Source organism: Phyllobates terribilis, unplaced genomic scaffold, assembly GCF_046119375.1.
Source record: "Phyllobates terribilis strain yellow unplaced genomic scaffold, ASM4611937v1 Scaffold_9__5_contigs__length_417890890, whole genome shotgun sequence".
In the NCBI taxonomy this organism is placed as follows: domain Eukaryota; kingdom Metazoa; phylum Chordata; class Amphibia; order Anura; family Dendrobatidae; genus Phyllobates; species Phyllobates terribilis.
The window spans coordinates 53,389,322-53,403,881 of NW_027362769.1; the positions used below are offsets into that span (position 1 = coordinate 53,389,322).

At 48.1% G+C, this 14,560-nt stretch overlaps 1 protein-coding gene across 3 annotated transcripts in view; it reads right to left on the reverse strand.

Moving 5' to 3' along the window:
• LOC141161543 (caspase-8-like) overlaps window positions 1-14,560 on the reverse strand; it is a 115,412-nt gene that overhangs the window by 45,266 nt on the left and 55,586 nt on the right. For all 3 annotated transcript variants that reach the window (XM_073646489.1, XM_073646490.1, XM_073646491.1), the window contains one exon: window positions 6,461-6,950. In XM_073646489.1, the coding sequence (XP_073502590.1) occupies window positions 6,461-6,950 (490 nt within the window). The remainder of the gene's footprint in view (window positions 1-6,460; window positions 6,951-14,560) is intronic.

Sequence of the window (14,560 nt, forward strand, 5' to 3'; positions counted from 1 at the left end):
CTTCCTTCTGCAGGCTCCTGGCCAGCGGGCCGGTGCTGCTCTGCTGCCGCTCCATTCCCGGGTCTACTCTTTCTCTCCTCGACTCCGGGTGCTCTCGCTCTGGACACCTTGCCTCCGGGTGCGCTCGTTCTAGACTGCTCCAAGCGACACCCATCTTTGCTCTTTTCTTTCGTCTCCTCCCACTTCGAGGGCGGTCCCGGGGCAACTCGGTGACTGTCAGCTCCAGGGGAAGTTCTTTCACGCTGACAGACACCTCCAGCATCACAGTCTCTGTTGGTGGGGGCGGTTTCCACTTTTGGCGCCATTTTCTGTCCTGGCCCACGATGGGAGGTGGCCTCTTGCCCTCCTTTGGCACGCCCATAATGGCGTCCGCTGCTCTTCCAAGGCGGGAAATCTGCGGTTTTGGCGGGAAGCGTCGCCCAGTGGCGGGAAACTCTGCAGATGGCGGGAACAAGCTGGAAATGGCGGACAATCGGCGGGAAACGACTGGTGATGGAGTCCGATGGCGTGGACCCTCCGGAACCGGCGAGAGACTCCTTTCTGAGGTAAACTTGCACTTTTCTTCAGGCACGCAGTACCCGGGTGTTGCGGGCACGTAATCCTGCCGACTACGCCAAAGTTGACGCGCCCCCTGGGACATATTCCTTTTTGAGGGGAATACCCGGCACCGGATCAGATGGGGGGGGTTGTAGTCTCCGAGCGGCTGTGACCCGGTCCCGTGCCCAGGGCGTCAAGCTCAGGGTTATGTGGCAGTCTTTACTGATGTTATTAAAGTTCGTTGTGTCGACTACGCCACCCGTTGTGATGCGGTCACTGTGGCCGCCGCTGCAGCAGGGTCCGCTGAGGCTGATGGTGGATGCGCAGCTTGGTGGGATAACCCCCAACGGGAGGGGTATAGCCTCAGAGGGGACAGGCGCAGAGGATGGGGGTTGTGGTGGTGCGGTGCAGCCGGTAATGATGACAGACTCGGGTAGTGCAGTTAAGGGTCTTTACTTACTGCAGATGTTCCTGGTCACTCTAGCTCCAAGTGACCTCCCGAGCCGTGCTGCGTCCACCAGGTCCTGGATCCGGCCAACCCCCAAACAAGTCCGGAGCGTGGCCCTGAGCTCTCCCTCTGTCCTTACTTCAGCCGTCCCCACCAGTGATTCACCTAAATCCAGCTCCCTCGGGCCTTCTATTGGGCAACCTTTGGCCTCAGGTTCCCTGACCCTCCATGTGGTGTGCCTTCAGGGTGAGTGTAGTGGGTGACCGTGACAGACTCTGCCCACGGTCTCCGGTCTCTGGCTGGGGAATGTCTTTACCCCCACCAGCTTGGGTTCCGGTACCCTTCTGCTGACTCCTCACCCGGTGTTCTTATTTGGGTTCTTGGGTCCCTTCTTTGTCCCCCTCTGGGTCTTTCTTCACTCCACTCTCTCTCTTCAGGGCCTCTCTTTCTTTCAGCTGCTCCTCTGCCAGCTTCCGCTCCTCCTCATCTGACAGGCTCTCTGCGTCTGACCCTGATCCTAGTTGGTGCCCTCCTTATATATCCCTCTATGTGTGAGCTCAGGTGACCAGCACCCAATGAGCTCCTATCACTACCCAGACTGCTCCCCCTATCTGCCCCTACACTACATGGGATGTTCCTCCCCCCTCCCACTCCAGCCAGGAACAGGCTCGGTCGCACCTGCACATTTCTAAGTGGGAGTGCCGTCGGCCTGCTCCTCTGGAATGGGATGTATGTAGTGCATGCAGTCTATCTGAGCTCAGTTCCACACTCCTTCCTTACCCGGGAGTGGAATATCACACCTCTGGGTTGAGGTGCAATACTCCTGTAGCAGCCGAATCCTCAGGGTGCTACATTAGCAGGAATGGGTAGTGATCTGTAGGTCTGAAGAGTCTTGATATCCTGTCAGACACATCTTTAATTTTTGCTCCTGGAAGACAGCACATTTCTCTTGAGGTTATGTCTGGTCTGCAGATAGCCGCCTCTGTTCCTCTTAACAGGGAATCCCCCATGACCACCACTCTCCGTTTTTTCTTCACAACATTCTTCTTTCTCCATCCAGGAGGATTCTGAGGGCTTACAAGGTTATTCATTGCTGGCAAAGTCTTATTTTGCTGTATTTCTTCATGGTTCTCCTGCGTGAGAGCCTGGTACTGGTTCCTGAGCAGTATGGGTGCTGACTGCCTCTCGATCCTCCTGCTTCTGTGGGTCACATGCTTCCATTCCTCTGTTTCGTCAGGTGCAGTTCGAATTTCTTCTCTTTCTGAATCATGAAGAGATAATTCTGCTCTGTCTAAGAACTCTTCACCTTCCTTAATGATTTTCAAGGTAGTTAACCTCTCTTCTAGATTTCGCAACTTTTCCTCCAACAGGGACACAAGCTTGCATTTCTGGCATGTGAAGTTTGGCTTTTCCACTGGCAAGTCTGTGAACATGTAGCAGGATATGCAGCTCACCAAATGGCTCCTGGACTCTTCCATGTTCTTATTGTTAATGTTCTGAAAACAGTGAAAAAAGCTTAAAAAAAAAGCTTCAAAATGCGCGCGGTTTACCGATGTCCTCTTTTCAGCTCCAACAGCCAAAATCCAGTGTTCTTTGAGCTCGCGGAGACTCTTCACTTACCCCAAAATGCAGTGGGAATATGCAAATTATCTCCTCAGGACTCCTCCCCTGGTTTAGTTGGACCATCATTTATTTTTCAACAGGACAATGACCCCAAACACACCTCCAGGCTGTGTAAGGGCTATTTGACCAAGAAGGAGAGTGATGGGGTGCTACGCCAGATGACCTGGCCTCCACAGTCACCAGACCTGAACCCAATCGAGATGGTTTGGGGTGAGCTGGACCGCAGAGTGAAGGCAAAAGGGCCAACAAGTGCTAAGCATCTCTGGGAACTCCTTCAAGATTGTTGGAAGACCATTTCCGGTGACTACCTCTTGAAGCTCATCAAGAGAATGCCAAGAGTGTGCAAAGCAGTCATCAAAGCAAAAGGTGGCTACTTTGAAGAACCTAGAATATAAGACATACTGTATTTTCAGTTGTTTCACACTTTTTTGTTAAGTATATAATTCCACATGTGTTAATTCATAGTTTTGATGCCTTCAGTGTGAATTTACAATTTTCATAGTCATGAAAATACAGAAAAATCTTTAAATGAGAAGGTGTGTCCAAACTTTTGGTCTGTACTGTATATGTCCAATTATTGCTCTTGTTGCACTTCACTGAAGTGATTTATTGAGATGAGCTCAAATGTCCTGCGATATAGTACTGTATGTACGGTGGCTCCTTAGATGAAACAAACAGGCAGAGAGCAGCAGCGTGGAAAAGCCTGTGCCAGTGGCATCCGTAGATTGTATTCACTTATGCACCCTGCCCTTTACTATCTCCAGGTGGATTAATAGCAAATGCACGAATGACCAATATCTAAAGCATCTCTCCATGGTCGGCCACAGGCAGTTACGCAGGAAGCATCCATAGCACCATTATAAGTATATCTCAGCCCAGCAACATTTTTTAAACAAATCCAATTGTGAAGCTGCTTAACTTTCAATTATTTATTGATTAAAGAGGACCTGTCACTAGACACCTATACCTATAATGCCCCTTTATAAATATCTGTCTGTAAGGTCTAGCCACTTTTGTAATTTACTTCATTATAAAGTTCTCTGCCATTCACCCTATCCTGCTATTCCTTATATCTGTCATTTATTTCTTTACATCCTGTGATGCCCTCAAACGAATTTTCCTCATAGGCAATGCTGATGTCACTCACTGCTTTTATCACCACGCCCTGATGACTATTTGTTTGAGGGCAGCGATAGAAGCTATGGGGCAGTGCTGCTGTCACTCACCCTGCTTCTATCACCGCTCCCTGATGACATCTCACTTCAGTGAAAGAGACATTGGTGTCAGAACCAGCAACTGTGGTGGCGACCATTGATGATGCAGGTGCCAGGGAGAGAAGTGTGGTGGTGGCCAATGAAGATGCAAGGTGCCGGGACAGGTGAAGTCTTGCAGTGGCTTCTGAAGCTGCGGCCACTTCTCCGTCACCCCACTGACACAGGACATCATCAGGAGAAGGCTTATGACAATAGCTGTGGTAAGTGTTTACAGTGCTGCTCCTAGTGACGTCCTGTTTCAGGCAGGCTGATGGAAGTTGCAGGAAACTGACTGCTTGGTCATCCGCCTGTGACATGCTGTTTGAGACTCCCCTCAAACAAAACATCACAGAACGTTAAGAAAAAAATGGCAGCTATAGGGAATAGCAGGATAAGGAGAGAGGTAGGGAGTTTAGTAATAAAGTAAATTACAAAAGTGTTTAGGGCTTAAAGATAGATATTTATAAAGATCATTATAGGTATTGGCCAAGAACAGTAAGTGTCCTGTTTTTGCTCTTCTTTTATTCCTGCTGCTCTCCTGAATGTTCCATGTTTTAATTTTTTTGTAATCCATCAGAGATATTTGGTGATACTTTTTATGATCTTTACAAGGGGGTTTCTCACATGGTAATAATGCAGAGCAACCTAAAGACACATCCCCAGAGAATCCTGTGAGCTGCAACCCCTTGTGAAGACCATAAAAAAATAGCAGTAAATAAAAATGCCCGTATCTGTAGAACCGTGAGGCTGATTTAAAACAAAAAACTGCATACATATGAGAACAGCGTGAATAGAGTAAGAACAAATATTGGCAACTTTTCCTGCATGACAGGATCTCTTTAAACAGCACTTTTGTTTGTGGGACAGAACCTTTAAGAAAAAATTAAGAACACTTCTTTGTCTGCAGTTGATGGAGAGAATTTTACTTTATTAGCAGCATTAATCCATTACTGCTAATCAGTGGTGGACGCAGGGTTAGACTAGGAGACATGATGCGGTTTATCCTCTAGTGATAATCTCCTGCTGATAAAAGACTGATTGTATTGAAACAGCCAAATACAGGCCAGTAATAACACATCAATGGGATCAGGCTCTCTCCCCCGCTCTCCCCCCCTACATCATGGTGCTCTCAGATTATATAGCAATAACCTGCTTACAGATTCCCGTTAACGACAACAACACAGTTATTACCATATTATTTGCTTGAAACCAAAAACGGCCATCCTCACAAATAATTATAGCATAAAAAAATGAATCAGCTTTGCAAATAGTTTAATTAAAAATATCCTATGATTTTGTTTTTGTTTACATGCCTCCTAAATCGTGTGGAGTCTGATCAAGCAGTCATACTCTGTTCCACCTCTGGAAGTTAGCAAAGAGGGACAGGAGAAAGAAAGTGTGACAGCAGGACCAGATTACACATGATTTGATTTGTAGTCCATTACCATGAAAACACTTAGGCCCCCTTTTTTTGGTCCTTATGCAGTCCATTTTTTAAGTACCGAAAATACGGGCACACACACTCCCATTCTTTTCTATGGGGGTGCGCATATGTCAGTTTTCTCACACGGACCGTGTGTCTGTGTGAGAGATGCGCAGACATGTCCTTTTTTTTCCGGCAGCAAGGAAGAAATTCTTGCCACGCACGTGCACACTGGTGCCAAATACCCGAATGAAATGCTCCGACGGCTGAGAAAACCAGTACAGTTAGTGCTAATCCCAGGCGCCGGGTGCTGACTACAACTCTCATCATCTTTACCTGGTCGCCCTGCGATCAGCGAGACCAGGCAATGCTGATGACAGTTGTATTCAGCACCCGCCTGGGAATATAGGGAAGTTTTCTGTTTTTTTTCACAGTAGTGCATTAAATAAATAATTAAATTAAAAAAATGGCATGGGGTCCCCCCTATATTTTAATGCCAGCGCAGATACAGCAGACAGCTGCAGGCTTCTATTATCAGACTGGGACAGTCCATGGTTATTGGCCCAGCCAAAAGAATAGAAGCCTGCATCCACCCCAGAATTAGCACATCACATTAGATGTGCCAATTCTGGTGCTTTACCAGGCTCATCCCGATGCCCTGATGCAGTGGCAATTGGGATAATATATGGGTTGATGATGACAGCTGTAATTTGTGATTTGACCCCACGCCCGTTTATTTATTTAATACGTAAATTATTAAAAAAAAACAGTGTCTATCTATCGCTCTCCCTCTGTCTGTGTATCTATCTATTCATCTATCTATCTATGTTCCTCATCGCTATCACTATCTCTATCTTCGAACATCTTTAATACATATTTAATTTCTATGCTGCATTTCATTCCAAACGTGTCACACTGAGAGCACACTGACACACGGATATGGACAGAACACGTACACGGACCATGGATCTCACCGTTACTGGTTTTTCCTGTACCAGAAACACCAGAACGTGTGAAGGGAACCTTAAGCTGCATAGGAACTGTATAAAGAGAATGATGATAAAAAAAAATTTAAAACAAGGCAATTTTCCAAGTTATTTTTGCCCCTTTTTCTGTTGAAAATATCTGAAAAATATATAAAGAAATAATTAAACACATGAGTTGTTTTATACTTACAAGAATTGGTTATCCTGCAGGACAGCGCACAGCGTCTGAATATAGATAGAGCCAGTTGTTGGATTCCTCAAAGATTCATAATCTTCAAAGCAGGCAAAGGCCGTTAAGAAATCCGCCGTTATTGGAAGCCTTCCACCATTGGCATCAGTTACGTACATGGGTTCCATGCTATCACTGACATAAGTGACGCCTGTATCAGATTGATCTCCTTGGCATGCTTGAATGAAGAAAACTTTAGGTTTCCCCACTAGAGATGGACAATTCTGACCATTAAAGCAGTCAGTTAGGTCTTTGACTAACACTTCTTTTCCATCTGTACCAAACACAATTCCTTTATGTCCATGACTGAGTATAAAACACACAAAGCTGTCTCTTCCAGTATGATCCTCTTTTGCATAGTTCTTTAGAATTTTTAGCATTTTTTCACCAGTAACATTTTTCTCCTGGATTACTTCATAGCCCCGTGATTTAAAAACTGTGTCTATCACCTCTATAAAAAAAACACAAGGAAATAAAAGGCAAGAAAAAAAACATTAAAAAATATATAACATATTATTGTGTATCTATTATTCTTGTATTAAATGGGTTGCCTGTACAAACTCTGAGTGCTCAATGTATAAAAATACTTCAGCACACAAGTGATAAACGTAGTTAGGATCTTTATCTTGACATGTGAATTTATTTAAACCGACCGGTGTAGAACAGATAAAAGCCAACATTTTGGCCAATTAAAGCTTTTGACAAGGTACAGTGTGTTTAAGTACTGAAAAAAAAACATAACAGTAGTTTGTACAAAAAAATATATATGCAGTGCATATACAATATACACTACAGACAAATCACGACCAAATTAAACTACACTGCTCAAAAAATAAAGGGAAAACTTAAACAAGACAATTTAACTCCAAGTCAATAACACTTCTGTGAAATGAACCTGTCCTGTTATGAAGCAACACTGATTGTGAATCAATTTCTCCTGCTGTTGTGCAAATGGAACAAACAACAGGTAGAAATGATAGGAAATTATCAAGACAACCCCTATAAAGGAGTGGTTCTGCAGGTGATGACCACAGACCATTTCTCTGTTCTCATCCTTTTTGGCTGTTTTGGTCACTTTTGCATTTTGTCACTGCTCTCACCCCTAGAGGTGTAGTAGCATGAGGTGGTATCTACAACCACAAAAGTTGCTCTGGTAGTGCAGCTCATCCAGGATGGCACATCAATACGAGCTGTGGCAAGAAGGGTAGCTGAGTCTGTCAGCACAGTGTCCAGAGCATGGAGCAGATACCAGGAGACAGGCCAGTACACAAGGAGATATGGAGGGGGCCGCAGGAGGGCAAAAACCCAGTAGCAGGACCGCTACCTCCTCCTTTGTGTAAGGAGGAACAGGAGGAGCAGTGCCAGAGCCCTGCAAAATTACCTCCAGCAGGCCACTAACATCCTTGGTGTCTGCTCAAACTGTCAGAAACAGACTCCATGAGGGTGATATGAGGACCACAAGTGGGTGTTGTGCTTATGTGGCACCCCAGGGGTCTGGTTTCCACGGTAACAGCAATGTTATGTCTGAGAGCAGGTGGGAGGTCTCTTGGTCAGGAATCCTATGCATGCCACACCTCCTGCCCAGTCCTGGGAGGGGAAGAACTTCCCCTATATAAACCTGGGGCTGAGACAGGGTTAGAGAGTTGAGAGGGAGAGTTCAGCCAGGAGGGCTGACAGGGAGCTGTGGCTCCGGCTGGGCCCAGCTCCTGGGCCATGCCAGAAGTAGAGAAGAGAAGCAGCATAGGAAGAAACAACAGGAGCTCTGTGGGAGCAGTGTTACAAAGAGTCAGGGGCTGGCAGCTGCAGAGCTCGCCCTGACTGAGAAGATTTCTTACCGGACCCGGAGTCCGAGGCTGTGGGGACTAACTCCTACCCAGCAGCAGAATCCGTCAGGCAGGGGATTTCAGGTCCTCTGGCCAAGAAACCCGAAGGCACGGTCACACGCATGGGACCAGCACCGCCGTCGTGGAGCGGAAGCTACTAGAAGGCCCCGAGTCACCGGCCATACGGGTGAGCACCACACGGTACACTCAGGGACGTGGGCTACTTATACTCGCTTCTAGCAAGGTAGCCAGAAGAGTATCGTTAGTTTGGGAGGCCTACAACTCCGCCTGGCCAGGGGAGATCCCATCTGCTCAAGGACTGACCAGGCCCCAACCGCTAGCCAGTACTCCGGGAGGGTCTATCTTTGTCACCAGTAAAGACCCTGAACTACACCGCATCGTCTCTGAGTGGTTCCTGCTACCCCCATCATCCACGTCGGTTGCCCTGAGGCCATACCCCTCCCGTTGGGGGTTATACTATCACGCTGCACAATCCTACCACCGGCCTCAGCGGTCTGCCCTGCAGCAGCAGCTCCTTAGCTGTACTCAACGGGTGGCGTAGTCGTCCAACATCTACCGCTGATACAGCGCCACTTAGTCTGACTCCCTGGGCACGGACCGGATCACCGCCATGAGACTACAACCCTCAACAGATCCGGCTCCGGGTAAGCTCCCGCGTGCGCAACGCTGCGCGACACAGGCCCAGGGGTGCGTCAGCTTTTGGCGTAGTCGGCAGGATTTCGTGCCCGCAACCACCGGGTACTGCGTGCCTGAAAAAGACTGTTCAAACTTACCTGTGGTGAAGATTCCCGCCATCCGGCGCCATCTTCCGCTTCCTTCCCGCCATCGGTGGAGTTTTCCCGCCAGCCGGCGCCATCTTCAGCCTTCTTCCCGCCATACGTGGAGTTTTCCCGCCATTGGACGCCATCTTGAGGACGCCGCGCGGGAAGAAGAGGGGCGTGGACTCCGAAAGCGCGCGAGAACTGAAGCCCCGCCTCACGTCCGGACGTTGCGTAAGGTCCTGGAAGGAGCCCAGCAGACGCCGACGTCACAGGAGCGCGACGGAAGGTCCTCAACCCTGACGATCCACTGCGGAGCCGCGGCCTACGGAAGAGGATCATCGCAAGGTAGGCCACGGTCCACTAGGGGGGAGAAGGATGCCGGATACGGAGGAGAGCTTCACCGCTTCAACCCCCGCCAGCGCCACCGCTGTTGCGGTCATGCCTTTCACCATGCCCTATATCCCGGGGGCAGCCTGGCTACCCCAGTACTCAGGGGAGTCACATACCCTGCATGACTTTAGAGAAAAGCTGGATAGCCTCTTCCAGGTGTACCCCCTCACAGAGGAGCAAAAAGTGAGCATCCTGGTGGCCCAATTAACCGGGGCAGCCCAGAGGGAGGTAAAGTCCTGGCCACCTGGGAGGAGGACTGTCGCAGAGATACTAACCCAGCTAACCGAGGAGGAGCTGCAGTACTACCAATACGAGGAAAGCCAAGAGGACCCGGACGGGTCTGAGGACTACCCTCAGGAGGGAGCACAAAGAGGACATAGCTACTGAAGGGAAGTAGCGTGAATAAAGAGCTGTAAATAGTTACCCGTAAGGGTACAAGGACTGCTGCTAATTAAAATATGGTCCCCGTTGGGATTAGTGAATTGTTCCCCATGTGCCCCTATCTTAAACCAGGCTGAGGACTGTGAGCAGCCATTCCTTATCCCCACTGGCCGAGGACTGAGAGCGGCCATATCTTGTAAATAATTATGTGTTTCTAGTAATTTATGGGAGTCTTTGGTGGATTTACCGGGAATCCCTTGTACATGGTTGGAGCGTAACCTAGGAATGGACTAAAGACTGTTAAGGACTCGGGGCAGGACAGACCCCTACCTGGTTACGTCTCCCTGTTTTGGTGAAATGGACACCTTACTTTTCTTCAAAGACTGCACCCGGTTGCGGACACGCCGTAACCATCTTTATGTGTTTTTCTTATTGTATTATTATTGTTTATACCTTGTTATGTTTTTCTAAAAATATGTTTAGTCCCGGAGTACTAAATTTCACTAGGGGGGAATGTGGCACCCCAGGGGTCTGGTTTCCACGGTAACAGCAATGTTATGTCTGAGAGCAGGTGGGAGGTCTCTTGGTCAGGAATCCTATGCATGCCACACCTCCTGCCCAGTCCTGGGAGGGGAAGAACTTCCCCTATATAAACCTGGGGCTGAGACAGGGTTAGAGAGTTGAGAGGGAGAGTTCAGCCAGGAGGGCTGACAGGGAGCTGTGGCTCCGGCTGGGCCCAGCTCCTGGGCCATGCCAGAAGTAGAGAAGAGAAGCAGCATAGGAAGAAACAACAGGAGCTCTGTGGGAGCAGTGTTACAAAGAGTCAGGGGCTGGCAGCTGCAGAGCTCGCCCTGACTGAGAAGATTTCTTACCGGACCCGGAGTCCGAGGCTGTGGGGACTAACTCCTACCCAGCAGCAGAATCCGTCAGGCAGGGGATTTCAGGTCCTCTGGCCAAGAAACCCGAAGGCACGGTCACACGCATGGGACCAGCACCGCCGTCGTGGAGCGGAAGCTACTAGAAGGCCCCGAGTCACCGGCCATACGGGTGAGCACCACACGGTACACTCAGGGACGTGGGCTACTTATACTCGCTTCTAGCAAGGTAGCCAGAAGAGTATCATTAGTTTGGGAGGCCTACAACTCCGCCTGGCCAGGGGAGATCCCATCTGCTCAAGGACTGACCAGGCCCCAACCGCTAGCCAGTACTCCGGGAGGGTCTATCTTTGTCACCAGTAAAGACCCTGAACTACACCGCATCGTCTCTGAGTGGTTCCTGCTACCCCCATCATCCACGTCGGCTGCCCTGAGGCCATACCCCTCCCGTTGGGGGTTATACTATCACGCTGCACAATCCTACCACCGGCCTCAGCGGTCTGCCCTGCAGCAGCAGCTCCTTAGCTGTACTCAACGGGTGGCGTAGTCGTCCAACATCTACCGCTGATACAGCGCCACTTAGTCTGACTCCCTGGGCACGGACCGGATCACCGCCACGAGACTACAACCCTCAACAGATCCGGCTCCGGGTAAGCTCCCGCGTGCGCAACGCTGCGCGACACAGGCCCAGGGGTGCGTCACTTACAGCCCAACACTGTGCAGGGCTATTGGCATTTTCCAGAGAACACCAAGAATTGGCAAATTCAACATTGCCGCCCTGTGCTCTTCATGGATGAGATCAGGCTCACACTGAGCACATGTGAAAGACATAACAGAGTCTGGAGAACGTTCTGCTGCTTGAAACATCCTCCAGACCAGTTTGGCAGTGGGTCAGTAATGGTGTGGGGAGGCATTTATTTGGAGGGCCGCACAGCCCTCCATGTGCTAGCCAGAGGTACCCCGACTGCTATTAGGTACCAGGATGAGATACTCAGACCCATTGTGAGACCATATGCAGGTGCAGTGGGCCTTGGGTTCCTTTGGATGCATGACAATGCTAGGCCTTATTTGGCTGAAGTGCGTCAGCAGTTCCTGCATGATGAAGGCATTGACACTTTGTACTGGCCTGCCCATTCCCCAGACCTGAATCCAATCGAGAACATCTGAGACATCATGTCTCGTTCCATCCACCAATGCCACGTTGCACCACAGACTGTCTAGGAGTTGGCGGATGCTTTAATCCAGGTCTGGGAGGAGATCCCATAGGAGACCATCCGCAACCTCATCAGGAGCATGCCCAGGCGTTGTAGGGAGGTCATACAGGCACGTGGAGGCCACACACACTACTATTTGCAACTGGAATATTTCACTCAGTGATATCTGGGATGTGATATTTTAGTGTTCCCTTTATTTTTTTTGAGCATTGTATGTAGATGCTATTGAGAGTACAGCCAATAACTATAAGGTTCTAAAGCTTTGGGACTCCAGCGGACCACAGTGAGCGCTATTATGCATAAATCGCAAAAATATGGAACAGTGGTGAATCTTCCCAGGAGTAGCCAGCCGACCAAAATTACCCCAAGAGCGCAGCGACGACTCATCCAAGAGGTCAAAAAAGACCCCACAACAACATCCAAAGAGCTGCAAGCCTCACTTGCCTCAGTTAAGGTCAGTGTTCATGACTCCACCATAAGAGACTGGGCAAAAATGGCATGCATGGCAGAGTTCCAAGACGAAAACCACTGCTGAGCAAAAATAACATAAAGGCTCGACTCAGTTTTGCCAGAAAACCTCTTGATGATCGGCAAGACTTTTGGGCGAATACTCTGTGGACTGACGAGACAAAAGTTGAACTTTTTGGAAGGTGTACAGTACAGACCAAAAGTTTGGACACACCTTCTCATTTAAAGATTTTTCTGTATTTTCATGACTATAAAAATTGTACATTCACACTGAAGGCATCAAAACTATGAATTAACACATGTGGAATTATATACTTAACAAAAAAAGTGTGAAACAACTGAAAATATGTCTTATATTCTAGGTTCTTCAAAGTAGCCACCTTTTGCTTTGATGACTGCTTTGCACACTCTTGGCATTCTCTTGATGAGCTTCAAGAGGTAGTCACCGGAAATGGTCTTCCAACAATCTTGAAGGAGTTCCCAGAGATGCTTAGCACTTGTTGGCCCTTTTGCCTTAACTCTGCGGTCCAGCTCACCGCAAAACATCTCGATTGGGTTAAGGTCTGGTGACTGTGGAGGCAAGGTCATCTGGCGTAGCACCCCATCACTCTCCTTCTTGGTCAAATAGCCCTTACACAGCCTGGAGGTGTGTTTGGGGTCATTGTCCTGTTGAAAAATAAATGATGGTCCAACTAAACGCAAACCGGATGGAATAGCATGCCGCTGCAAGATGCTGTGGTAGCCATGCTGGTTCAGTATGCCTTCAATTTTGAATAAATCCCCAACAGTGTCACCAGCAAAGCACCCATACACCATCACATCTCCTCCTCCATGCTTCACGGTGGAAACCAGGCAAGTAGAGTCCATCTGTTCACCTTTTCTGCGTCGCACAAAGACACGGTGGTTGGAACCAAAGATCTCAAATTTGGACTCATCAGACCAAAGCACAGATTTCCACTGGTCTAATGTCCATTTCTTGTGTTCTTTAGCCCAAACAAGTCTCTTCTGCTTGTTGCCTGTCCTTAGCAGTGGTTTCCTAGCAGCTATTTTACCATGAAGGCCTGCTGCACAAAGTCTCCTCTTAACAGTTGTTGAAGAGATGTGTCTGCTGCTAGAACTCTGTGTGGCATTGACCTGGTTTCTATTCTGAGCTGCTGTTAACCTGCGATTTCTGAGGCTGGTGACTCGGATAAACTTATCCTGAGAAGCAGAGGTGACTCTTGGTCTTCCTTTCCAGGGGCGGTCCTCATGTGAGCCAGTTTCTTTGTAGCGCTTGATGGTTTTTGCAACTGCACTTGGGGACACTTTCAAAGTTTTCCCAATTTTTCGCACTGACTGACCTTCATTTCTTAAAGTAATGATGGCCACTCGTTTTTCTTTACTTAGCTGCTTTTTTCTTGCCATAATACAAATTCTAACAGTCTATTCAGTAGGACTATCAGCTGTGTATCCACCAGACTTCTGCACACCACAACTGATGGTCCCAACCCCATTTATAAGGCAAGAAATCCCACTTATTAAACCTGACAGGGCACACCTGTGAAGTGAAAACCATTTCCGGTGACTACCTCTTGAAGCTCATCAAGAGAATGCCAAGAGTGTGCAAAGCAGTCATCAAAGCAAAAGGTGGCTACTTTGAAGAACCTAGAATATAAGAAATATTTTCAATTGTTTCACACTTTTTTGTTAAGTATATAATTCCACATGTGTTAATTCATAGTTTTGATGCCTTCAGTGTGAATGTACAATTTTCATAGTCATGAAAATACAAAAAAATCTTTAAATGAGAAGGTGTGTCCAAACTTTTGGTCTGTACTGTATGTCCCATTACATCTGGCGTAGAAGTAACACAGAATTTCAGAAAAGGAACATCATACCAACAGTAAACCATGGTGGTGCTAGTGTGATGGTCTCAGGATGTTTTGCTGCTTCAGGACCTGGAAGACTTGCTGTGGTAAATGGAACCATGAATTCTGCTGTCTACCAAAAAATCCTGAAGGAGAGAGTCCTGCCATCTGGTCGTGACCTCAAGCTGAAGTGCACTTGGGTTATTCAGCAGGACAATGATCCAAAAAACACCAGCAAGTCCACCTCTAAATGGCTTAAGAAAAACAAAATTAAGACTTTG